We start from the raw sequence: 26975 nt of genomic DNA, 5'->3' as shown, positions 1-26975 counted from the left end.
TAATTTACCCTTTCTTGTACTTCTCTCAGTTATCTTTACTTCAATGTTTTGCTCTCTCCTAAGCGCCTTGAGCATTTAATCAAAATGGAAAAGATGCTACATACATCATATGTATTATTATCATTATTTAAAGATGAATATTAATATTAAATCATTGATAGAGAAAAACATTGGGGTCTACTATGGTAGTCATGTCTGTATTCAGTGATATTTTCTCCTGCAAATTATACATATAGTAGAGCAGTAGAGTGATGCCATCCTTGTATGAGATGACGTACATGTAGTTTACAGGGGCAACAGAGCAGTTCCGAAAGAGGGTGGGGAAGGGGCAGGGGCTGACCAAGCAATAAAATCACAATCAGATGGTCAATGCAAAAAAATACAATCAGATGGCTATTTTTCATGCTTTTTTACATGCATGGTTTTGGGGAAAAAAGTAGGTGGCTGAAGACTCCCCCACATGGCCCCTGGTTTGAGGAAGAGTTTGAACTGGCAAAAAGTGGAAAAATTGTGAATTTTCAAATTTTCTTTTGGATTTTCTTGCACTGTAGGGGAAGGCGGGGTAAGTTGAGCATAGGGGCAAGTTGAGCCACCAGCCCCAGGCCAATAATGAATGAGTCAGACAATGTGGTGGTGTCATGTATTGATGACCCATAGCATAACCCCTAACCCCACCACATTGTTTTCAACTTTGAAACAAAAAGTAGTTTTTTAGAGGGAAAAACATGAATTTCAGCCAAAAAAGTAAAAAAGAGTGTGAAATAGATGAGTGCTTTATAAACACACACGTCTTTGAATATAATAAAGACATGATAACAACATTATTAGTACAGGTATGGATCTTCATTCTTGTCATAGTCTTTTATATGATGGATGCATAATAAATGTGTGGATACAAAATTATCGCACTAAGTTCGGACTGGGGTAAGTTGAGCCAAACAGCATGGGGCAAATTGAGCCATGGTAATTCCTATGGTAATTTATCTTAAAAAACAAACAAACCATAAAAATTGATTGAAATGCTGGCTGAAAGGAGCAAATTTTCATCACTGCACTTTTCCTTTTAAAGGATGTTAGTATTTATAGAGAATTAGCAAGTGAAAAGACTTTAAACAAAAAATTGACATGCTGGTTCTCCCCTAATACATTTTGTACATAGTTTTTGTGGCTCAACATACCCCAGAAGGTGGCTCAAACTTACCCCATATATGGGGCAAGTTGAGCCATTTGACATTGCTTTTTTCAAAGGTCACGATGACTTTCAGTGTGGGGATAGAAAGTTATATATAGGTGGAAAATATTTCAGAAGAATTAAATTTCAAGGCAAGGTACTTATTTTGACAAGATTATTAATCATATCAATTCTAACATGCAAAAAGCAAAAACTGTCACAACTTACCCCGCCTTCCCCTATGCATATTTTGTTATCATCTCCAGCCTCATAAAATTTGAGAGAATGGACCATACAAATGCAATATCGGGTTTAATGAATGGGAAAATGAAAATTGAATCTTTTTCAGAAAAGTGACATATTTCTGCCATCCCGTAAGAATTACCCAAATGGTAAAAATTGCTTCCATTTGAAAATTTCATTCACAACCCAATAAATGTTCCCTGTGTAATGCGGCCTAGCCAAAAAACGGAAATACACATGTATAGGCATGGAATATTAACATGCAAATGATAACAACAAATAAACAGAATATTAAATTTTACTAGTTTATGGATATTGCTATATTACACATTCATCATGATCTATACATGTATAATGCATTCCAATAAAATTCTATAATGCAAAGAGTTTATGTTGTTTTTTTTTGTTTTCTACATGTATATCATAGCAAGCAATATTCTATGCATGGGGTGCAGTATTTACCTTATTAGATGTACAATGAATGTAGCTCAAGAAAAAGTATTGATTTGTTTTACATGTGTCATTACAATTTGTAGAAATTAATGGGCATCCATATGTTAAAACAATTGGATTTATCATTGATTCAATAATAATTAAGATGTTAATTACACGTACAGTATGTCCATGGATGTGGGGTGTATTTTGTAAACAGTCCTTTAAACAGAAAAGGCAATGTATACTGCATTGCATCATAAATCTATAGCCTCTTCCATCATAAAATCAGAAAGATTTAGATTTTAATATAAATGCTTTAAATTTGGATATTTGATATTAATTAAATCTCATTGATTTCTAAATCCAAAATGTCTCAAACTCAAATCTCTCAAGATTAAACCTCATTTAAAGTGCTTTCAATTCAGTTTTTTTTTCAGATCAAATCCCATCGATTTCTAATCTAGAAGGCTTATTAAAAATTTAGATATTAGATTAAATCACATTTTGTATACTAAAATACTTCAGGATTCTTCAAGGTTAAATCCCTTTTATTTCTAAATCTTAAATGCTTCCAATTCCAAAAAATGAAGTCAGATCTTTAGGATTAGAATAATATCATTTATATCTAAATCTAAAATGCATCCAATTAAGATCTTTCAGATTGAATCCAATTAACATGTTTATCTAAATCTACAATGTTTCAATTCAGATCTTTAAGATTGAAATAATCCCATTTATTTCTAGATCTAAAATGCATCAAATTCAGATCTTTCCGATTTAATCCTATTCATATCTAATAATAAAATGCTTCAATTAAGATCTTTAAGATTGAAACAATCCCATTCATTTCTAAATCTAAAAGGCTTTAAATTCAGATAAATCCCAATCCTGACTTTGATCTCTGCTCATTTCAAATCAATGAAACCTAAAATCACAAAACAAAACCTCACAAAACCCAAAGCAAATCTAAAGCCTGTATAAAAGCTCATCTCTGCAGAGAAACACACTCCTCTCCCACCTCCACTTCATCACGTATTCATTTTAATGCAATCCTGCACTGCATCGTGGGTATGTCCAGCATCGCTCGTCCCAATCAGAATAGAACAGCCAGTAATTTTTTAGGGCGTCCTTGGTGATATCACAGAATGAATTTGACCTTTTAATGTTTTAACTATGAGTCAAGGCAGAATAAATTCACGATGCATACAAAAAGAGTGGAATTGGAAATGTCCTCATTTTATCTGATTTTAAAATGTCTCACTTCTACATGTAGTTGGTCTATTTTTTTTTGAAAAAAATGAAAAAAAAAGAAATTCTTTAAGCTTAGCAATGTCAATGAGGATTCCAATAATGAATTAAATTGTCAAAAAATAAACTGAAGATTATGTAAGAATTTTCACAACATAACTTATTATCAATAAGTTTACATGTAATCCAATACAATAGTCTCTATATGATATGTCATGTGTAGATGTTTTTTTTATAATGCAGACTGAATAGATAAAAGTAAAACACCAGAATTTCGTCTCCTCCTTTATATTTTCCTGTGATTTTTTTGTTACCATGAGGGCAAAGATGAGGCTTTCAAAACATATCATGAGTGTATTTTTACCATAATGAAAATAGAAAGGATGGAGATAAACACATATTGTGGGTGTGATGCAATGGTGACTATATGTGCTAAAAGCAGTCATGATGTATAAATACCTCATGACATCTTTTCTTTGCGTCAACACACTCATGTAAATTTTTGTCTATTTCATTAATCCTAAGGCAAATCTTGAACAGAATACGGTTGTAGTACTTTGGGGGGATCGTTATATCAAAATCTTAAATTCATTCCACTGTGCCCCCGTCAGTCTGCATTATCTTTGTTGATTCTCCCACGCATTTAGTCTACATAGGGACTGAAATCTATAAAACTGAAAATATTAATTTTTTGCCTGTTACTATGAGTTCTATTCAAGGAAATGATTTAAAGGTTGACATTTAATTCCTATTTTCATGATATTTAACTATAGGGAATGTATCCATCATTGGCATTCAGTGCTTATTTCCATGAATTTGTTGGGAAATGATTTGAAGGGGTCTGAGAATACAAGACTACACCTGAAATCCAAACATCTACTGCACAACTGTATTACAAGATTTCTTCCCCGTTCGTATTCAAATTAATGCACGCTGCAGTGACACTGTAAGCTTTAAGTGGCATGGTCCTTAGACAGAGATGACGTCAATGATTTTTATGCCCCCCCCCCCCTCTCTCTCTCTCTATTTCAATCCCTCGTTCACATCTTCTTTTTGTATTTTCCCATCATGTTGGTCCTCTCTCTCTTCTCTCTCTCACTTTGCATGTTCTCGGTCTCTCTGTTTGTATTTGTGTCTCTCATTCTTTCTCCCAGCAAAGTGATACCATTTCAAGTAAGTTTTTCTGCCTCTTTCTCCTCGCATTCCTCAATTTCCTATTTATCTATCTTTATTCCCTATATATCTATTTTTATTCCCTCTTTGTCATATCTGCTTAATCATATTTTATCTTAAGTTTGCAACTCCCCATCTTCACCTTTCATTCTGAACCCCCCCCCCCCACCCGGCCCATCCCCCTTTCTCTCCGACACTTGATCCCTTTGTTTATCTGTGCCTTTCTCTCTTGCTCTCTGTCTCCCTCTCAACATCCTTTACCTCATTCTTCATATATCAGCCTCCCTCCGTCTTTCTCTTTACTCCTGCCCCTGCTCTTACCTCTCTTTCTCCTTCTTCCTCCACACATGCAGTCAAACCAATCATCCATAGGCAACCATCATAAGAGGACATTCCTATACACACACACACACATTGCATCACTCTCATCCCATCATCCCGCGACTCCAAACTGTTGCATGTCGTCTTCCGGAAAATAAAACTTACCATATGTTACCCATTCCTGCGCATACCCACTGACGGGCCTGCCTCGCAACCATGGAATGAAAGTCTGGAAACTGTCGCCAAATCGGTTTCTGATATTCAGATTGGGGTGTGTTCATGTGATTTTCTTAAGCTTGAATTATAAACATGAATAACATCGCAAACATACGTACATAATGTACATGAATATGCAAGATGGCAATATAATCCTCCATTTCACAGGCCACTAGGGCATCATTCTGTGCATCATATTATAAAAATTCTTTTTTTAGAATTATTTAAATCCCATTGATTACAAATGTGAATTTTGAAAAATGTTTAACTCATTAGTTACTTCATTATTTTCTTTTGTTTTAAAAATACATCATTATTCTGAATATTATTTCTATTATTATCAATTTTATTGTCATTATTACTAAATTTTTATCAATCTATATAATTATTACTGCACTATAAGCATTTTACACCCCCCCCCCCATCAAAACCACCACCATCATCATTACCATCAAAATAGAACAAAGCAGACATGCTAAGTATGTACGTATCATGGCAATGACACTAGTTACTTTCACCAAACAATCTCCTTTAGATGTGAACGTACTCATGACTAATAATTAGAAAAGTGGCATTGAGATAACTTCCTTTTTGTTGAATACAATGTAGATGGCCTCTATTTTTCTATACTTTATTCAACTCATCTTTGAGATAGTCTGCAGAGCCCTTTGAAGATCACAGCAGATAATGATGATGATGATTTTAATGATAGCACAGGCCTTAATTTGCTATTTAAGGCAAATCAATTTGTATGGCGTATGTTACTGCACAAATATGAAAAATGAAAAGAAATACACAAGGTCATATAGAAGGTCATTGAGGCCAGTCCATGGGGCATCCAAGTCCATGGTGTTTGGTAGCCTTGGATCAATGAGCTCTGCAGTTTGCTTCCACCTTCAAACCATTCAGGTTTTACAATCAAGAATGAATAGCCATCCATGAGAACAAAAAAATCAACCAAAACTCACATTTTTCTGTTTGTTTTGTGAAACGAGTAGTACTTTTTACATCAAATCTTTCCTAATATGGACAGGTCAAAGTAGGAAAATCACTGAGAGCTAGAGCTCTTAGGAGTTCAGTTTCCATTTAGAAGTTGAAATTAAAATCTATAAGTCACTTTCAGGATTAAAACAAATACTTTTTAGGGTCAATCTTTTTTCCACAATGGGGGGGGGGTTGCAGAATTTTTGGCCTATTTCTTTCAAATAAGGGCTACTTTTCAGGGCTAACAAGCAATTATGCACAAGTAAAGCAAATATTGCTAAATTCTGCCATAGTTAGAATATTGAGCTTCTAAATAATCTTGAATGTTGTTTGTGACAGATCTAGCAATTGAGTCTTGGAACTCTTGTTGGAATGCTCCCCAGAGAGTGGAGAAGGTCCAAACATTTATGCGGGCTTGCAAGGATCCGATGACCGTGGTAATAATATGTCTGTAAAGCGCTTTAATAGATACATTGTTCCAATGTATTAGGCGCTATATAAATGCGGAATATCATTAATAGTCGCCTCAAAACATATTTATCTTCTATTTTAGGGGCGATTTGAGACGTCTGAGGCAGAAATCTCTTGTCCCCCTCGTGTATTTCTTTTGCTGGTCACTATCCATACCACAATAAACCCTCTAAGTTTCTCCCAAAGCTATTACCAGAGTAGAAAGCCGAGAGAGTGATGGAATTAATTACTTTGCCACATACTGGGTCAGAAGTCACGCTTAACATCAGAGCCTGCCTGCCACCTCTCGGCTTCAGTTCACTGAAAAGTTGGCTGAGACCAAGGATTCTAATTAAATTTTTCTGGACATGGAAGAAGATTGGGGTGACTATTTTTCTGTCATAGACAGTTGGCATTTAAAGGGAATCCTGACCCATTCATGTGTTATTATTGCAATTACACTAACATGTACATGAACATGTATATATATGTATGAAAACCAACTTCAAACCTTTGTTATGTTTGATTTTAGAAATTCACCCCCGTCAAAAAAAAATGCTGTAAAAATGGCAGAAAATCAGAAATAAATACTGAAGGTTTGAGCAAAATGCATCAAAGATTGAAAAATAATTAGAATTAAAAGGATTAAAAAAGGAATAATGAACCAATAAAAAATAATATTTGTGCATTTTCATATTACATCCAATATGGCATACAAGTAGCAGCTCGTATGGCATCACAAATCAAATAGCTTTCTTAATCTTCAATGGATTTTCCTCAAACCTTTTTTGTCAGGGTGAACTTCAACTTAATAATGATTCAAATATTTCCAATGTTCATTCATTGCGCCAATAAATATGAAATAATGACTGTGCTATGAATAACTGTGAGTCATGTGCCATGTATGTTTATCCAGGAGCTTGTATAAAGTGCAAGGTTATAAAATTGTTATGAATATCAATGCATTGCAATTTTTTCATTGCAATATATTTTTATTAACAAATTTTTCAGCATTACTCTGATTTGTTTAAGATCGCTAAGCTCAATCTGTAATGAAAATCATGAAAATCATACTACATGTATGTAAGTCAGAAAAAATTGGAACCAGTGGGATTCGAACATGCCATTTACTGCTTTCCAGGCAGCGACTTAACCACTAGGCTAATCTGGTTCATGGCTAAGCCATGATGAACAGGAATTTATTGTAATATATTGTATTTTTTTGTTGTATCAATATAATTTTTCCGAGTTTTATTTTTTAAAAAGGAAATCACTTTTAACTGTAGGACTTAACTTCCAGTAATGAAAATGCGATTCCAATCAGCAATGAGCTTTTTATAGGGTAATTTGATATTTCAATCGTATTTCCAGGCCTAATTATCATCATAAAAAATGCATTTAATGATGAGAGAGGAGTTCAAATAAACCAAACGGTAACAATTATTCAGCCACAAATTGATGCCTGTTACTTCCTTTTGTTCCATTAAACACCAACACAGGCAAAATGATTAAGCCACACACAATTTCAGATTATTTATTTTTCAATTTGTGGAGGACCATTTCCTAAATGATATCCAGTCATGCTTTAATGGTGTGACTATATTTGTTTTAAATATTGATTTCATGCACATTATGTTTTGGTATTTTTCCACAACTATCGTTTACAGTTTTAAACTTTGATTATGTCAATTGTGTTCAATCAACGTAATACATGTATAATTTCCTTTGAATCTGTCTCCATTTTATTAATACTCTTTTATTATCATGTACCTTTTCCCCTCCCTGTGACTCTACCGACCCTACCTCATCTTTTCTGTACATACTTCCTCCCCCCCCCCCAATTTCTCTTCATTTCCATTTCCTCTCCTTTTCTCATCCTTTCCTTTCATCCCTCGCTCTCTTTTTTTCTCTCAATTGTCAATCCCTGTCTTATCATTCCTCACTTTTTCCCCTAAGTCTACTTACAATTTTTGTTCAGTCTCAATTTGGTCACTCCGTTCTTGTATGGCTTCCTTAAAATTACAAATGAACACCAAAAGGGTGCTTTCTAAAGCTGTTCTTTGATTTGCCGATCAATCCTTATCAAAATGAACTAACCAATCAAGATCAATTTTACACACGCATTTGGCTCAAAATACTGACCAGGAACCAATCAGAAGTATTCGTTCATATTTGCTATTCATCACTATTTGTGTTATATGGCCCGGTTAGCAAAAATCTGGGTGATCTTAAACTTTTAAATTTCATGAAAAAAATCTTAAATAAATAATAAAAAAATAACTTTTTCTTCAAATAAAAACCATCATGATTTAATATTTATGAAAAGTAATTCAAGAATATATCAACCTATACGAGAAATCATCAACTGTATTAGTATTCAAGAGAAAAGATTTTGGAAACCCCATGCCCCCACTCCTCCCTCGTTTTTTTCATTTTGATTTAATACAAAATAATCACTATGTATTTTTCTATTTACAATGTTTGCCTTGCAAAATTAAATATTGCCATCAGAATTTAATTCTGATGGCAATATTTAATTTTGCAAGGCAAGGAGAAACATAAATATCAAATCAAACTGGGAAGAAAGAAGGCATCCACTATGAATGGAATTAGTTAGATGGTAACTTACCGAAGTTGTTGACCAGTAGGAATGGTCAAAATTGAAACTCTTTGGTTGTTCTTTTGCTGGGGCTTTCGGATTTGTTATTGCTGTAATGAAGAAAAAATATGATTGATTATTAAACAGTTGAAATAGTAGAAAGCATAGATGCATACATGTAGCTCAACTTTTACTATCAGTTTTAAATTTGTTATAAATCATCTTCATAGAACTTGATATTAATCTATTGTGGATTCTGAGGGGTTTTTTTTATTTAAGTCAAATCAATTCGTTAAAAATTGTCTGCAAAAATAAAAGCGTTGCACCTATACATAAAAGAAATCAATTTTCATCTTTTCCAAGTAAGAAGCTAAGGAGACACAGGAAGAAAAGGCATTACAATAAACCTGCAACTGATTTAAAGTAATTTTTAGGCTCCAAAATCAATCAATTTATTTTATTTGTCTGCAAATCTAGGTCTGGCTTTTTTACCCCTGTGCGCCAATCAGGAAACTATGATAGTGTACAATGGCCTACATTGTAGGAAGCATCATAAAATCAAAAGAGAGTGATAGTCTGGTATGAACAAAACTTTGATTTTTTCTTTTTTTCCAATAATAAAATTTCTATCTGAAATTCAATAGAGCTGGAGACAAGCATTCAGAATGCCAAAAACTAAATTTTGACCTATCTCCCTCAGATGTGAACATACTCCTGACTGATACAGTTGGGAAAATGACATTGATGAATCTTCTTTCTGTTGAATACATTGTACATATCCTCTATTTTCATGACAGTGCAGGCCTTTATGTTACGTGCTACATGTTCACAAAGCCAAAGCAACTTGTAGGGCACAATGTTGTACAGTACGTTACAGCAGAAATTGGAAAAATGAAAAAAGCAGTTCGTAAAATCACTGACCAATAGGTAATTGTGCATTTATTTACTGGCAAAAGTCTAATTTGAGATAGCTAATATTCTAATGCAGTAAATTTGCAAATAAAATTTTCAAAGACGAGTTCCTTGCAAGAGCCCCTACTGTAAGAAAAATGAAATACACTGAGTAATAATGTGTCATATGAGAAGCAATGAAAATACAATAAACTATAGGAAAGCGCAAAGGCTGCCAGATCTTCATAGAGCTTGAATGTTTATATACAACACCCCAAGACGAGTTTCTCAGAAAAAAAAAACTTCCAAAATTTTTTTAATCAAGAAAGGCAACTGATGAACACCGGATTCCACCCCACTGGAACGCAAATAAACATCCCAAAATTGTTGTGATTTACGACATTAATCTTTCCCCAAGATAGATGATTGGCGATGACTCATTGTTATCAGTGTATATTGCACCTTTTAATGAAGTGACTACATATTGATTATTCTGACTACACTCAATCAATATCTGGATTGTTCTGTGGAAACAGACCCTGACGTGTCCTGTGTCTAACACATAGTTCCGGGAGATGCATGAGACCACCCGTTTCACAAATATATTTTATTCTTCCAAGAAATGGGTATAGGCAACAAGGGGCGAGGAGTGAAAGCATTCTACCCTTACTGAAAATACTGCCCCACCTAGACCCTTTTAAAGGATGAATTACCCAATTCCACCCTTTTAATTCTTTTAGAGTGTATTCATTAATCAGGGAATATCACAGATTTGTTTATGCATTTCTTTGTATCAGTATCTTGGTGGAGCATGATGAAAAACATCCATGGATGTTTTTCATTTGTACTGTGCACAGCACAAATTACTGCAGACATTACTTCAACAGGAACTGAGATACATGTACATCAACAACATAAAGTCAATTGACGGTCCGCCATTGATTGTCCATTACTATTACCCTAGTTCTAAACATTTTTATAACCAGGCAAATAACCTGTACATGAAGCATTGCTTGAAGAGAGATTCATGGGATGACAAACCAGGGTCCTGTAACAAAAAAGTTAGTAATTAATCGTAGTCAGTGCAATCAATCTTAGAAAAACGTTCTACGATCATGGCTATTGTGTTACTGGCCCAAGAAAGGATTTGGAGAGAACAGATTTCTTACAAGTACATGTCCATGTTGTCTTACTTCTATCCCATATTCATGAATATGTGCAATGGAAGCTTTCAATTATGAGCAAATTATACAGAATAATGACAATTCAAGAATCATATTCAACCCAAGTTTGTTTCAATGGAGAAAAGGAAGAGATAAACAGCAAAAAAGTGTTAAACCGTGAACTGCAGATCAAATTTATAATCCAAACCTACATATATATGTCGAGAAGCCATAACATATTTCATTGTAAACAAGATACTTGTCCGGAAAGAGAGAAACAATCAAAATAATACATTTGGTAATGGGAATGAAAGCAATATATGAGACAGGAACTAGTGAAATAGATCATGAATACCAAGTAAATGGTTAAAAGAGCTCAAAATAACAACAAAAAATGAAGCAAACAAGAAATGAAGAAAGAAACAGGATTACAAAGTGAAAAAACTGACAACGGAACTAGCAAGCTCTTGGGGAAGACAAGATGAAAGAAAGCTAAGGGGCCCACCTCCCAGGGTTTGCATGCCAATATAGACTCATCCCGAGGTCTGACGTCGAAGAGAGGGCTCAGGTTGTCATGGCAATGAGCAAGTCACGATGCATGAGCTCCTAGACGAGAGCAGAAGAGTGCGCAGTTGCCGGTTCTATTCTTTCCATGACAATACGCATCGGAAAATTGCATTTTTATTTCGTATTTTAATAGAATTGCGCGATCAAAACAAAATCAATGACAGAGACAAGTCCTTCCCAAAATAGACTCTGTTTGCCTGGCTATAGACAGACCACCCCGACAGGTATTTCAAAAAGCAAACTTGTGTTATAAGCTACTGAAATCCTTGCATCTGATTGGCTGAGGACAAATTAGTTGGGGAAAATCATTGACAAAATGCTTCATGAAAAAGTCTGCAGAACACTGTTTATTCCACCCCCCCCCCCCCCTTCCTCTATCATTTCCATGTCAATTTTACTTTTTTCTTCTTCTTCTTTCTTTCTTTCCTTAAATTCTATTTGGTAAAAAAAATAATGAATTATTCAATGTCTGTCTCTAATCTGGCTCTAATCAAAGGGGCAGCTCTCTGGCTCTACTCATTAAATTGATTAGCATAGATTTGTACTGATATCACAGATGCTTTTGTATAAAGATTAATATTGACATGCACTTGTAATTGAATTTCAGCATACACTGAAATCAAGAAACTGTCATCCAAATATACATGTATATCAGAAAGCACTTCTACAGTGACACTTTTCATATACACCTCAAGCATTAGTAATAATGGCATACCTGACACCTCTTTCCTCTACAAATAGTGAATCTTGGAATAGTATGCTGTTTTCTTTTAATAATTAAAACAAAATCATACTGACTTCATCCCATGATAAAGCACTTTAGACTTGATCTGCTATTCCCTGCTAGAAAGAACACAGTGCAACACAGTGAGATCACAGTGTGCTCACTTTAATAGTGGACTATGTGAAAATATTATTCACACTGTTTTAACAGAGTGAATGATATACATGTAGTCCAAATGCTCAAATGAAACAGTGACAAGATATTTTCACACTGTGGACACCTCGACAGTGTGACTGTTCAGTGTGTTCACATAGTCGACTAGGTAGAATAGAATAGAAATGGTTTGTTTGAACAAAAGAAATCATTCGCGGCCCAAAGGCCGAATTACAGATTTTCAGACAAATACAAAAATATACATGAAAATTACAACATAATGAGAAGTGGGAATTAGAAACACAATTTTGGGGAAAAAATCACATGCCTGGGGTAAATACATACATACGTTATTGCCAAATCAGTCATCATTGTAATACAATCATTTTATAACTATTTACTATTTGATTCATTATCATAATTAATCTAAGATTTAATTGTTATTTTTATCATTATCATTAATATATTTAACTATCCTTTTATTATTCACATTATCATCATAAAAAATTGAGTATTGCACATAGAGAAACATCTGGGCTATTCCATAAAATAGTAAACCTTTTGGTCAAAATTTCAAAATCCTACAAACAGAACAAATTAGATATCACTTGAAAGCTCAGACACTGAAATGTATAAATCTGAAAGAAATAATTTCAAACAATGTATTGTTTCATTTTGGCAAGGCATTGAAGTCACCATAGCAACAAAATAGAATTTTACTTATTTTAAAAGGTCAAGTTTGCAACAAATTATAAACCTTGTATAAGCTTTGAAATAATCAAAGTTGTATGTTGTCTCAGTTGTTATTATGTCAGGTTTCTCAAAAATAAGTTAGGTTTTTTCTATTTTTCTTATATTTTTTAAACCAAATATATTAAAAGCAGGCACTTTCAAATGTACGTCCGACCCCTTTTCAGATACACTTTTTTTCTTACAAGCAAAACAAAAGCAGAAAAATTTTCCCAAAGTCAGATGCAAAGCAAGCTTGGTTTGTTTAATATATACACCAGAAGGTAGCTCACCACTAGTCCGGGATTTCAAGTTAAGTGGGGGTCGGACGTACAACTTTTTTGTACGTCCGACCCCCTGTACGTCCGACCCCTTTTAAACTTTTTTTTATGAAGTTATCTTGCACTGCTTAGATGTTTTTTGTAGAAGTTTAATATCATAACATCTTTTACTTATATCAATCTTTCAAAATTGAATACAAATTTCAATTTCAACCTAGTTTAAAATGACTTTTTTTTGTATTTTCTTTACCCAACAATACTGGGGGCAAAATTCACTTTCCATCTTTAACATTTTGCATGATACACACACCTTGATATCGCTGTATAGTTCTTTTGGTTTTTTCTTTGAAGTCATGCACAACTTTTGAGACCAATTTCATTAAGAATACCACACATTTTTGACAATATGTAGCTTTTTATATGGTGATATCACCTTCAAGAAATGGTGATTTATTTGTGTTTTGTGTGCATATTCAGTGGAAACTGCCTTCCTTCATCTCAAATTATCACATAACTTAATGAATTTAGTGGTAATTATGACTGAATAATAGCCTGCAGGAAAATTAGAAAACAAAATCAAAATTAAAAATATACAAATACATGAAAAATTTAATACACAAAGAAGTTCCATATAAAAGAATTGCCCCTTCCCCTCAATCTCAGGTACAGCAATTGAACCCTCTGTGGGAAATAGATCTGCCCATATGCTATAATGATACATGGATGTCTAGACTATTCTACTTTTGCCTATAGGGGTGTAAGTTATGAAAATGTGAAGGGTTATTCATTTAATTTTGACTTGTTCTCATTTCTTTATTTCTGCATCAACCTTGTTCAAACTTGGTACGAATGATCCTTGGTTGATACCACGTGTGTGTTGATGAGGTCAAAGGTCATCTCGGGGTCAGAAGGTCAAAAGATGAGAGGCCATTCAGTTATTTTTTGACAGATTTTGTTTAAATTAGATTTGTTTGCATCAATATTGTTCAAACTTGAAACACAAAATCAGTGGGTAATACATTTTTTTTGTTGATGAAGATGATAATTTCTAAGGTTATTTAGGAGTCAAAGGTCACTTTTGCTCATTTTGTTTTTTCAAAGTCAATTGTTCAAGCTTTCTAAGGGTCAAAAGTTAACTTTCGATACCGGTAGTTTTTTATGTGTATTGTATTAAAATGTATTCAAACTTGGAACAAATTATCAGTGGGTAGTACCACATATTTGTTAAAGAGGATGGAGAGGTCAAAGGTCATCTAGGGGTAAAAATGTCAAATGACATATTTCTGCATTAATTTTGCCCAAACTTGGAACAAAACGATCAGTGGGAAAAATTACATGTGTTCTTGATGATTGAGAGATCAAAGGTCATCTACGGGTCAAAAGGTCATATTGCATATGTTTTATTGATTGCAACATCAGGGAAAACTCATGGTTCGTAACCCACCTTGTTTAAACAAAGTTTGTAACAGGACAAGTTTTTTAATGTTGAAGAAATTCTTTGTCATGTCTTTTGCAAACCATTAAAAAAGATACATTTTACTTGAAGTTTAACAGTAAAAAATATCCTGCATTGTGTGAATAGTTGTGTTGTTTCATTATTGATGTGATCTAAAAATGTAGATATCAAAATGGAAACAGGAAATAACCCCACTGACTTATTTGTTATAGATATGCGGATCATTTTGCTTGACTATATAAAAATCAGTATGGGGGTCGGACGTACAGTGTCTGAATGCATGTCAACTTTAATCAAGCATAACTCTTCACCAGCATCAGATTCATTTGTTAATTCTGTCTTATGTGAAAGACAACTAACCAAACAGTATGTACATTTACAAAATCCAGTTTAGAATGTCTATGTTTTGAGTATTAAACTGATCTTCAAAGGGGGTCGGACGTACAGTGTGCAAATATTTTGCACAATGTACGTCCGACCCCTTCAAAGTGTACGTCCGACCCCAAATAGATCAGCCTGTAACTAAAACAAGGCAATGCCTATCAATTTCTTTGCTTCATTTCTTTTAAGATTCATCCTTTAGCTAACAGCTCATATTAGAATTTTAGTACCTGCATCACAAAAATCAGAGATTTTGACATGAACTCTAAAAGCATAAAACCTGCTTTCGTCTGATGTACGTCCGACCCCTCACATTTTTGCCCATATTTTCTATTCTTCATATTGCAGCCTAGTCCTGTCATGGTGTAATGATAACCTAGGTCACATGTTATGATACACTTACATGTAAAAAATAATAACACTGCTATCAAATCAAAGGAGATACAGCTCTTAAATGTGTCCGAATGTACGTCCGACCTTTATGGAATGACCCAACATTGACACTTTGTATTACACTCATGAAAAAAAAAAGGTGAATATGACATTCACACTGTTGGAATGCTCAAATTTAACAGTGTGAATGTGATTTCACAATGTGTTTCACACTGTGGCATACAGTGTGCAGGGGTGTGAGAGTTCACATTTCTATCCGATATCAGATTTTTTTCAGCTTAATTTCAGCTTTTCTTGTCTTTCCTCTGTACAAAAAGAATGGGAGCTCGTTCTATTTTAGAGACTCTTTCACCACTTTCAGATCGTTTTGTGACCACTCACACCCCTGAGTGTGGGACAATGTGTTCTTTCCAGGAGAGTTCTACATCTACTGCTGATAACACTTGCTCTTAGAAAAAAAACTACTGCTGATAACACTTGCTCTTAGAAAAAAAAACCTAACTAGCCTGTGACAAAGACTACTAGAGGATCATACCTAGTACTAGAGGATAAAGCTCTGATAATACTTGTCAATCTCTATCTAATCTAAACCATGGCGGCTATATTGCCAAGTGTCTGCAACCAGCAAGACTTTGGTGGAAGCACGGTAGTCCATGATGGAAGTGATGATGATGTCTAACACCTCTTTAAGATTTACATTTGTTAAATCATGGATTCATTGATTATAGATCAGTGTTTTATCAACTATTGTTTGTGTTTTGTATCTTTGTAAATTGTACGCAATTAAGCCGTAAGGCTGCTATGTGCAATGTTTTTTTTATACCGAAATAAATATTTAAAAAAAAATAAATGTACAGAGCAAATCCTGGGGTAGATCTAGGATTTCATAGCTATGTTAAAGAGGGCATGGAAGACAGAACCCCAAAAAAATTGTGACACTTGGAAAAAAACACTTTTCATTACAAAAAAAAGAGCACATTTATTTTCCAAATCTACTTGTAACACCCCCCCCCCCCCCAAGAAAAAAGGTTTTTAAGAAAGGTAAGGCATTTTCAACATTCATGAGAGCAATACACAGTTACATGTAGTACAAAGTTAAAAATAAAAAAAGATATCTACATGTACATGCATTACCACCTGTGCCTCCCCCCCCCCCCATTTCTGGCCAATTAATTCTCAATTCTTGTCCATGTCCAATTACAATACGTGTATGAGGGGCTTATCCAGGATATACACAAACTTGTAATGTATGTGTATGCAGGAGATACCTGGCTATACATGTCTGTCTCATGATGTCCTCTGTAGCATCTTAATCAACGTTCCATTAAAAAATGGGATGAAAGACATCACTATACAGAGTTTTCTCTAGTATGAACAGGGCATTATCAATCAGCATAGTACTGTAAGGTGGTAGGCGATGGGCTTATCAAAATAATGAATGGTTTCCACACTGCAGTCCCCCTATCATCATCTACCAAGATCCCGACCTGTTACATGGACGAGTTAACAGCGATGAGCCAGCGGCTGTCAGCAAAATTAAATAAGCTGTAAAGTGCAGAGGCATAACTTGAGGTGGATGGTTCGAAAGGTCAACGTAAGGTCAGGCGATGCCAAGGCAGGTCCTCGGTTCAAAATCAATTTGAACGGAATTAAAGTAAAACTATAAAGTGCAGGTGTACATGAGGTACAATGGTATGTCCAATAGGTCAATGTAAGGGACAATGTGCAGGTCCTCAGTTCAATTCAATATTGAATTGAAAATTACTGAAATAAAGCATGATGGTCTGTCAAAACGGTAATGCAATTGATAAATGTATCAAAGACAATGCACAGGTCCTCAATTCAAATCAATATCAATTTGTACTAATATCAATAAAATAAACGGTAAATTTCAAAAGCATTTAATATGAGATGTACAATGGTCCCCAAAGTCAACTACAAAGTAAGCTATTTAAAGCAAAAACATACAGTGTACATGTACATGAAGCAATACATTTCAGTGAGGAACCACATTTTGAAAAAAAAATTATTCTCTTTTTCTTCAAAATTACATCGCTATTGCTACATGTACATCATAATTTTCTTTGTCCACTTTCCCTCCTATAAAGACGTTTGTTTTCATGCCTGGGTGAAGTGGATAAAAACCACTTGAATTAGGAGTGGGCTATACATGGGTCAAAAATACTTTTTTTGTAATTTCAATATGGGAACAGTTTTTTTTTATTCCTTGTAATGTATCTCAACATGAAATGACAATATTTTTTGTCTTGGGTCCGAGAAAAAAGTGTGCCGGGCCAAAATCCAAAATGGCCGCCAAAACCACCCAAAATCACAGTTTTGGCCACAACTTTTTTATTTGGTGGTCTTTTTCTTTGGTTTTGGTGTCTATTCATATGTATTTGGGGGCAGGCAATTTGTTTTTCCTATAATTAATACTTTTAAACCATTATTTGTAGAGTAAAAGGGTAGTTGTACCTAAATTTTTCAATTTTTATAGCCTTTTTTCAGCCAAAAAGTAGATTTTATCGTCCTGGGGTTCTTCTATATTAGGTGGTACGAGGTCAACAATAGCAAGCAGCTTCATAGAGCTATATCGCTTTTATTCCTCTACTATGGGTTTTACGGATATTTGTGAAATATATCTTAAATAAAAAAAATGTTAATTATCCATAGCGGCTATACAGTATACAATGTACTGTACATATACTGCACTGCATAAATGCATTGGCCACCATGACAAGGCATGTATAAACAAATGAGCTCTTAGGCTTAGAATTAGATGCCTTAGAAATTGAAGATATGTTTTGTCTCAGAAACTGAGGACATGTTTTGTCAAATATGCTAATTCAGGGGGCGGAGAAAGGTAATTAACCCCACATCATGGCATTTACACTGTAGATATTCTGGGTCCCGTTGCATAAAAATTTACCATTATGTTAACTTAATGGTAACTTACATGGAATCCTTGGTTCTGATTGGCTGTTGATCAACATTACCATGATTATATAGTTACCTGACCCCATAAACAAGGCTCGACATTAGCGGTGGCCCGGTGGCCCGGGGCAACCAAAAATTCATCTCGGGCAACCATTATTGAAAAAATGTTAAGTTTTGGTGGCCCGAATCGGGCAACCAATAATTTTCAAAGTAGCGCAATTTTTCTCCCGATTTTGCATGCATTTATCAACTTTCTACAGTTCAAATTGCAAGCCAATTCATCATGCGCCTTTTTTGTTAATCTACACACAAATACACACACACAAAGATTGCATAGTCATGACAGTATGTAGGCCTACCGCTGGCATACAGTAACTATTATTCAGCCGGCCGTGCCGGCTGTCTGGCTGAGCTTTGCATGCATGAAACCACTGCAGCTAGCTGCGCTGTGCGATAGCAGACTATTCAGACTCAGGGAGCTGCGATACGAAATGTTACTGCCAAGAAATCTTCCCCAGAACTTTGAAAATCTACGTCAAAGTCACAGTTTACACCAATGAAATGCCCTTCTACAGTCCATATTACTGAAACCTGATTATTTAAAAGCATTAAAAGGAGGAATTATGACCTCTCTTTTGACTCAAAAAGACCGATTTCCAAATGCATTAATACACATAAAACACAGAGGTGAGTACATCACAGTCCCACATGTGCATTTGTATGTGTGTTGATATTTGGTTTATTTCGAAGCTGTGTCTCTTCTAGCCAAAAATAAATAGCTTCTTTCTTTCTTGTTTATAAATGACTTCTTAAACCACTCTTAAGGAAGTAAATACTTTGGAAAGGCATTACATTGATATGAAATGTGAATTTTTTCCATCATTTTGTCAAAAATAAGGAAGGAATTTTCTCATTTTTTTTCCAGATAACTTTTGCCGTTTTCTTATTTTCTCCCCCCTTATTTTTTACAGTGATTAAACCATTTATACCCCTTCCCATTGAATATGCCTGATTAAAGAACATGTTTCTACTGAATAATATTAATAACAAAATTTTTCCCCATTTTTTGATAATTTTGTCCTATTCATTTTTCTTACATTTTCTTTTGTTTTTTCTCAATTTTTTTCCTGTTCATTGTTTTTTCTTTCATCATTTTTATTTTATTTCACTTAGATCTATTCATTTTTACAATTTTTGTTTTCTTTTTTCAATACATTGTATACTATTCTAAAAATTATTTTTGTTTATTTCCCCCTTTTACACATTGTTCTAATTCTGCAGCATATTTTCTGTGATTTTCTCCTGCTATAATATGCTGGAAAAGAGAAAATAAACTGGATTTGGGGCCTGCATAATCTAGGTTTTACGATCAAAAAGGAGGAAAGGAAAAATCATTGTTTTGTAATCTATCTGAGTTTGCTACATGCACTATTTATTTACTTTACCATTATGAGTGTGTGTCTATACGGAGATTAAAAGTCCACACAACCTGGGAACAATACAATTCTTTTATTCTCTTTCAATCATTTTTCATATTTACAATGATGGAACAATTTATATATAACCACAAAATAAGCAAAGTAAAATAACAGCAAGCACGATTTACATACAAGATTAAGAATAGTGGTACGTGGTAGTGACTGCAAAATATTTCAGTTTGTTTTATTCAGTTTTAATTAATGTTTTTCTTTATATTTTTCGGGCCACCAAACTTGACTAATGGGCCACCAAAAAAAATTATTTGAAGGTTTTGGTGGCCCGAACGGGCCACCACCAAAATAAGTTAATGTGGAGCCTTGCCATAAACATAGGCCAGTTAGACACCACAACCAGGTAAAAAAAAGCCTCCAAATGAAGAAGATATGGCTACATGTAGATATGTGATGTACGTATATGATACATGTATGTGATATTTTATGTGAAATTCACGTTGCTGGTTTCATCATGTACATCAGCTGACAAGCAATCAAATTCACAATTCACAATCTAATTTTAAACCTTAAGAGCTTATTTCTATGACACTATAGTTTATATACAGGCCTTGTCATATGTCATGGTGTTCAATGCATGGAAATATGCAGTGTAGTATGTACTGTAACAGTACATTGTATACTGTATTGCCCCTATGGATAATTAACATTTTTTTTATTTAATAAGATATATTTCACAAATATCCGTAAAACCCACAGTAGAGGAATAAAAGCAATATAGCTCTATGAAGCTGCTTGCTATTGTTGACCTCGTACCATCTAATATCCAAGAACTCCAGGACAATAAAACCTATATTTGTCTGAAAAAAGGCTATAAAAATTTGAAAATTTAGGTATAATTACCTTTTAACTCTACAAATAATGGTTTAAAAGTGCTAATTATAGGAAAAACAAATTGCCTGCCCCCTAAAACATATGAATAGACACCAAAACCAGAGAAAAAGACCACCAAATAAAGAAGTTGTGGCAAAAAATGTGATTTTTGCCTTGGACACGTCAAGTTTGGACAGAAAAGTGATCAATATGAGTGCCGGAATCGAAAAGAAAAGTGAAAAATATGCCTCAAGGAAAACACGCTCAAACTACAAACTGTTGAACGATGAACTAGAGGACAATACTACCGTCCCTGCAGGCGTGGAGGTCCCTCCTCAGCCTGCTGGAAATACAGGTACAGAACTGGCAGGCCTTCTTAAAGAGGCAACCAGTAACTTTGAAAAGATGATGGACAAGGCGGTGAAGACATTAGTCGATAGTGTCAAGAAAGTGGAGAGGGCCCTTGAGTTTGAGGGACTTCGAATAAATGACTTAGAAAAGAAAAATGCCGAACTAGAGGGTCGCCTGGAGAAGATGGAGAAGGCATATGAAACTTTAGTTCAAAAGGATCGATCTAGAGATAGTGAAAATAACAAGGCAGATCGTCTTTCACGAAAAAATAATTTTCGAGTTGTGGGAGTTAAGGAAGCAAAAGATGAAGAGGATTGCCTGAAAATCGTCGAGGACATGCTGAAAACAAAATTTCATATGACAGTCAAGGTGGAGAAAGCCACCAGGACTGGCAAAAGGGGAGATAAGCCACGCCACATCATAGTGAAAACAAATTCCTACGACGATAAGGTTAACATACTAAAGAAATCTAGAGAAGCTCTCAAGACAGAGAAATATTACCTGACCAACGATCTCACAAGGATGGACTTAGAGGTGAAAAGAAAGCACCGAAAGGAGGTGGAGGAGTTGTATCAGAAGGGGACAAAACTGCGTTTCTATGCTGGGCAGTGGAGAAACGAGAAAGGAGTCCCTTACTTTACTTCTTAAGTTACCACATGTAGTGCAGCTTTAAACCTTTAGTTATGCCAGTTCTGAATTACTTTGCCTTGGACATGTTGGAGAGGATGATTTATTTACCCATGGGATTAAAACCACACAGCAGATTTGAGCACATTATCATCTTCTAGGAAAACCAGCACAAGAAATGAACCATTGTTCTCATCAGAGAAACTCTCCAACTCCCTCTCTCCAACTCTCTCCCTCTCTCTATTCCTCTTTCCCTCCCTCCCCCTTTCCTCTCTCTCTCTTCCTCTCTCTCCGGTCTCTCTCTCTCTCTCTCTCACACACACAGCTATATCGATACTTGTCACAGGAGAGGTTGCCATAATCTTCCTCTTTTTCATTTATTTATTCCTGTTGTAACTGAACTTTGTTGCAGGAGTGGGCATGGCCTCGTGTCTATCGTTTGCCATGTTCTTCACTTTAAACTTAGTTGTATATATGTTAATAAGTAGACAGTTTTTCTTGTTTTACATTTATGTCTTTTGTTATATCATGTCTGTACTTGAGTCCATTAGCATTGCTAAGCCTATACAGTGTGAGGTGTTGACTACTATTTCCATGTTTAAATGATGTTGGATGATTATCATTTACAACAAGATATTGATTGTAGGTACTATATTCCAAATGAGTTTAACCCACCTACTGGGAAGAAACAATCTCATTACTTAAGCTTCTTGCACTGCAATGCAAGAAGTCTCTCTAAAAGCTTTGAAAACCTAAATATGTTGCTATCATCTCTAACATTTAATTGCTCTATAATAGGTGTTACAGAGACGTGGTTGAGTGCTCATTCACCACCATTATTTCTGATTGATGGTTACCAGATAGTAAGGAAAGATAGATCAATTGGCCGTGGTGGGGGTATTCTCTTTTATGTGTCTAATAAGATCTCTTTCAAACTCAGGGAAGATCTTTCCCTCCAAAATCAAAGTGCTGAAATCTTGTGTATTGAAGTAGACTTACCCTCTGATAAGAACATGATTGTATGTATAGTGTATAGACCCCCTCAAACTGATATTGATAATTTTCTCACAGGTATTGAGTTATTATTGACTGATATAAATGCATCTGGTAAATCAGTTTGCATTATGGGTGACTTCAATGTTGATCTATTGACAGAAAATGCAAACACTCTCCGTTTCCAAAATATTCTCGAGTCTAATGCTCTTTGTGCAATGATTAACAAGCCAACAAGAATAACTGACAGGTCATCAACACTTCTTGATAACATTTTCGTGAAAACTACCAAAGGTTATTCCCAATCAGGTTTATTTTTTAGTGAGATTTCTGATCATCTTCCAATCTTCTGCATGCTTTATGATATCCATTCCAACAAATACAATAAGGCCAAAGTTATACTAAAGCGCAAATTTACTGAAAGCAATATTTCTAGCTTGAGGGATGCTTGTCAGGAAGATAATTGGGAGGATGTATTGGAATGTCATGATGTTGAACAGGCTTATGAATCATTTAGTAAAATTTTTCATCACCATTTGGACAAGACTATTCCACTTGTTAGAATAAATAATAGAAGTAAAGGAAAACGGCCATGGATTACAAAAGGTATACTACAATCTATCAAAAGAAGAAATGTCTTATATAAAAAGAGTGTAAAGAAACCTTCACAAGAGCACGTTGAAAAATACAAAAAGTACCGAAATAAGCTTACTTCTATTATACGATCATCACGGAGTTTGCACTATTCTAGACAGTTTGAGAATGCTCGAGGTAACATGCCCTTGACATGGAATGTTGTTAGAGATATATTATGTAAGCGAAATAAGTCAGAACCTGCCACAAAATTTGTCCATAACGATAAAGAGTTTACTTCTGATAATGACATTGCAAATGGATTCAACAGCTACTTTGTGAACATTGGGCCTGACCAAGCAAAGAAAATAACTCCCGTAGAAGTTAATTACAAAGAATATTTACAAGACAGGTCCGAATCATCTATATTCCTTAAGCCAGCTGATCATCTTGAGATATTAAACATTGTTAAATCTCTTAAAAATAGTAGGTCATCTGGGCATGATGAAATAAGTTCAGAATTGTTAAAACAAATAATTGGCTCAGTCCTAACTCCTTTACTGCATATCTGTAATCTGTCCATTTTAACTGGTGTATTCCCTTCCTCTCTTAAACTAGCCAAGGTTATTCCTGTTCATAAAAAGGAAAGCATGACCGTTATAAGCAATTATAGACCAATCTCAATTTTGCCTAGTTGCTCAAAAATACTAGAAAGAATTGTTTATAATAGACTGATTGCCTTTCTTGACAAAAACCACCTACTTAATCCCAACCAATTTGGATTTCGCAGGTCTCACTCAACAGACCTTGCGTTGTTGAAATTTTATGACTATGTATCTAGTTCTCTGGCTAATCGTGAGCACGTTATTGGTGTATTTATGGACCTGAGCAAGGCATTTGACACCCTTGACCACTCAATACTGCTTTATAAACTCCAACATATGGGAGTAAGGGGCGTTGCCCTAAATTGGTTTACTAGTTATCTTTCAAATAGAAGACAATACACATGCTATAACTATTCTAATTCTGGTATATCAGTTTTGAGGTGCGGTGTGCCGCAAGGTTCTATATTGGGTCCATTACTATTTCTGATTTATATTAATGATATTTGTTTGGTATCAAACACATTGAATTATATATTATTTGCTGATGACACAAGTGTTTTCCTATCACACCGTGATATTGATATCTTAGAAAACACCTTTAATGTCGAACTTCCGAAATTATCTAATTGGTTTCGAAGTAATATGTTATCACTGAATGTTAGAAAGACTAATTATGTACACTTTAAAGGCAGAAAGTCATGTGCTGATCATGATTTAAGATTGAAACTTGACAATGCTTTGCTGGAAAGACAGACATCTACGAGGTTCCTTGGGGTCTATATCAATGATCAACTTAACTGGAATGATCACATGAAACACATCAGTAAACCAATTTCTCGAAATATAGGTATACTGTATAAAGTTAAGTACCTTGTACCTTATAAAATACTTTACATGTTGTACAATACTCTTATTCTACCTTATGTGTCATATTGCAATATTCTTTGGGCAACATCAACGAGTGTCACAAACCCAATTCTTTTGTTGCAAAAGAAAGCAATTCGCATTTGTGCTGGAGTTGGTTACCGTGATCATACACGCCCTCTCTTTATAAAGCTGCAATGTCTTACTGTTGATGATGTCCATTTTCTTCAAACTTCCCTTTTTATGTATCGGTTTAATGCCAAAATGTTACCTACCTGCTTTTCCAATATGTTTCAACAAAATAATACTATCCATACCTACCACACAAGACAAGCATCTAATATGCATTTGTATAACCCTCGCACACTGTTGGCTCACAAATCTGTCAGACATTATGGACCTGATGTTTGGAATTCGATACCTACTAGTATTAGGAATATATTATCAGTGCATTCCTTCAAAAATGCGGTAAAACGCATACTTGTCTCTAAGATGTAATTTCTTTAGCAAGACACATTTTGTTGTACTGTACATTTTAAACTTAAGGATTGATATAATTTCAAGTATTATTACGCCTCATACACTCCTTGTAAATATTTGTAAATAGTTGTGGAACATAATAATTTGTTTATTTAGTTTTCTTTGTTTTGTTTTTCTTATTCTTTCCCTTCTTTGAGTAATCATTAGTTTTGACTTTTCAGTATTGTTTTTATATTTATGTATGCATTTCATATATTCAAAGGTATGACAACAGCTCAAGCATCTGCTTATTTTGTCATACCACTGCATGTCTGCAAAAATTAACCTTGTTATAATCAGTTATGTTAATGTTATGTTAATCATCATAATTATACATTATTATTATGTAAAATTCAATGTAATCAATTTTGTGATGGTTACACTATGTAAATTATCATGACATGCAGAAACAAATAAATAAATAAATAAATAAATAATAAATTTTGGGTGGTTTTGGCGGCCATTTTGGATTTTGGCCCGGCACACTTTTTTCTCGGACCCGAGACAAAAAATATTGTCATTTCATGTTGAGATAAGGTAAAAGGAACACAAAAAAACTGTTCCCACAGTAAAACCAAAAATCACCCATTTATAGCCCACTCCTACTTGAATGAAACAAAGAAATCAATCTACCACAATACATTTCCATCATCTAGTAATTAATTGAGATTATCAGGACATGGTTAACAGGCCGCAGGAGAGCGCACTTCCATTGTTGAAAAAGAACTTCAGACAGCTGGGCTATCAAACGGGAGGGATTATGGAAATGAGTTACTTAATGAGTTTCCACAGCTACATGTAATTTGCTAGTGTAGACGTATTACAGTACATTACTGTACAAGTAGGCCTACATGTACATATACAAGTTCATGTACAACAAAAGCCTCCAAGTAGGCTTTACAAAAGATACGTATGGCTATGGCTATATATAGATCTACAGAACCAATTGGAATATTAATACTCTTGAAACAAAGACTTTAATAAAACTACATCTGAACTTGGGGCTAGAATAAATTGTGAATGATGTCCATTTGTGCTGGAGTAGAAAAGAGGCTGACCAATCTGAAACCAACCATGTCTTGTCAAGTAAAGACTTAACAATCCAATTCAAAATTAAATATCTTGGATGCACTCAATAGAATAACCATGGAATATATTGCAACCATTATCTGCAAGTCCATGTACATGTACATGTATGTGATAAATGAAAGTAGTGCATCATGAGATATTGGTTACATGTCAGGTCACCGTTGTCTTGGAACATGGTGCGATCTCATCCTAATGACATTCCAATTTCACACCAAAAGATGTCAATTAGTCTCAGCTGTATTATAGAAGACTTCCATTACTCCCATCTCTGCATCGAGTGAGTGAGTCTAATTCCAATACAGTGCCATTTCACTTTGAGATCGCCAATATGCATATTAACCCTTTGCATTTTTTACAAAGGTCAGGTGAATACTGTGAGCGGTATGCTCCGGGTACATAAGGTGGTTTATATGATTGGGGTTTTTAATGGAGAGTGAACTACATCACATGTAGCTTTGATCCCTTTGATATAGAACCTGATCGAGTCATCAAGAAATGATAGTTTTAATTTTTTCATAAATGTATGAAGGCCTACA

At 34.6% G+C, this 26975-nt stretch overlaps 1 protein-coding gene across 10 annotated transcripts in view; it reads right to left on the bottom strand.

Moving 5' to 3' along the window:
* Window positions 1–26975, bottom strand: part of LOC121428166 (kinesin-like protein KIF1A) — a 161516-nt gene that overhangs the window by 116183 nt on the left and 18358 nt on the right. For all 10 annotated transcript variants that reach the window (XM_041624762.1, XM_041624763.1, XM_041624766.1 and 7 more), the window contains exon 3: window positions 8871–8950. In XM_041624762.1, the coding sequence (XP_041480696.1) occupies window positions 8871–8950 (80 nt within the window). The remainder of the gene's footprint in view (window positions 1–8870; window positions 8951–26975) is intronic.

The sequence above is a fragment of the Lytechinus variegatus genome, chromosome 14 (genome assembly GCF_018143015.1).
Source record: "Lytechinus variegatus isolate NC3 chromosome 14, Lvar_3.0, whole genome shotgun sequence".
NCBI classification, from domain to species: Eukaryota; Metazoa; Echinodermata; class Echinoidea; order Temnopleuroida; family Toxopneustidae; genus Lytechinus; species Lytechinus variegatus.
This window is presented reverse-complemented; position numbering and strand designations above follow the sequence as displayed.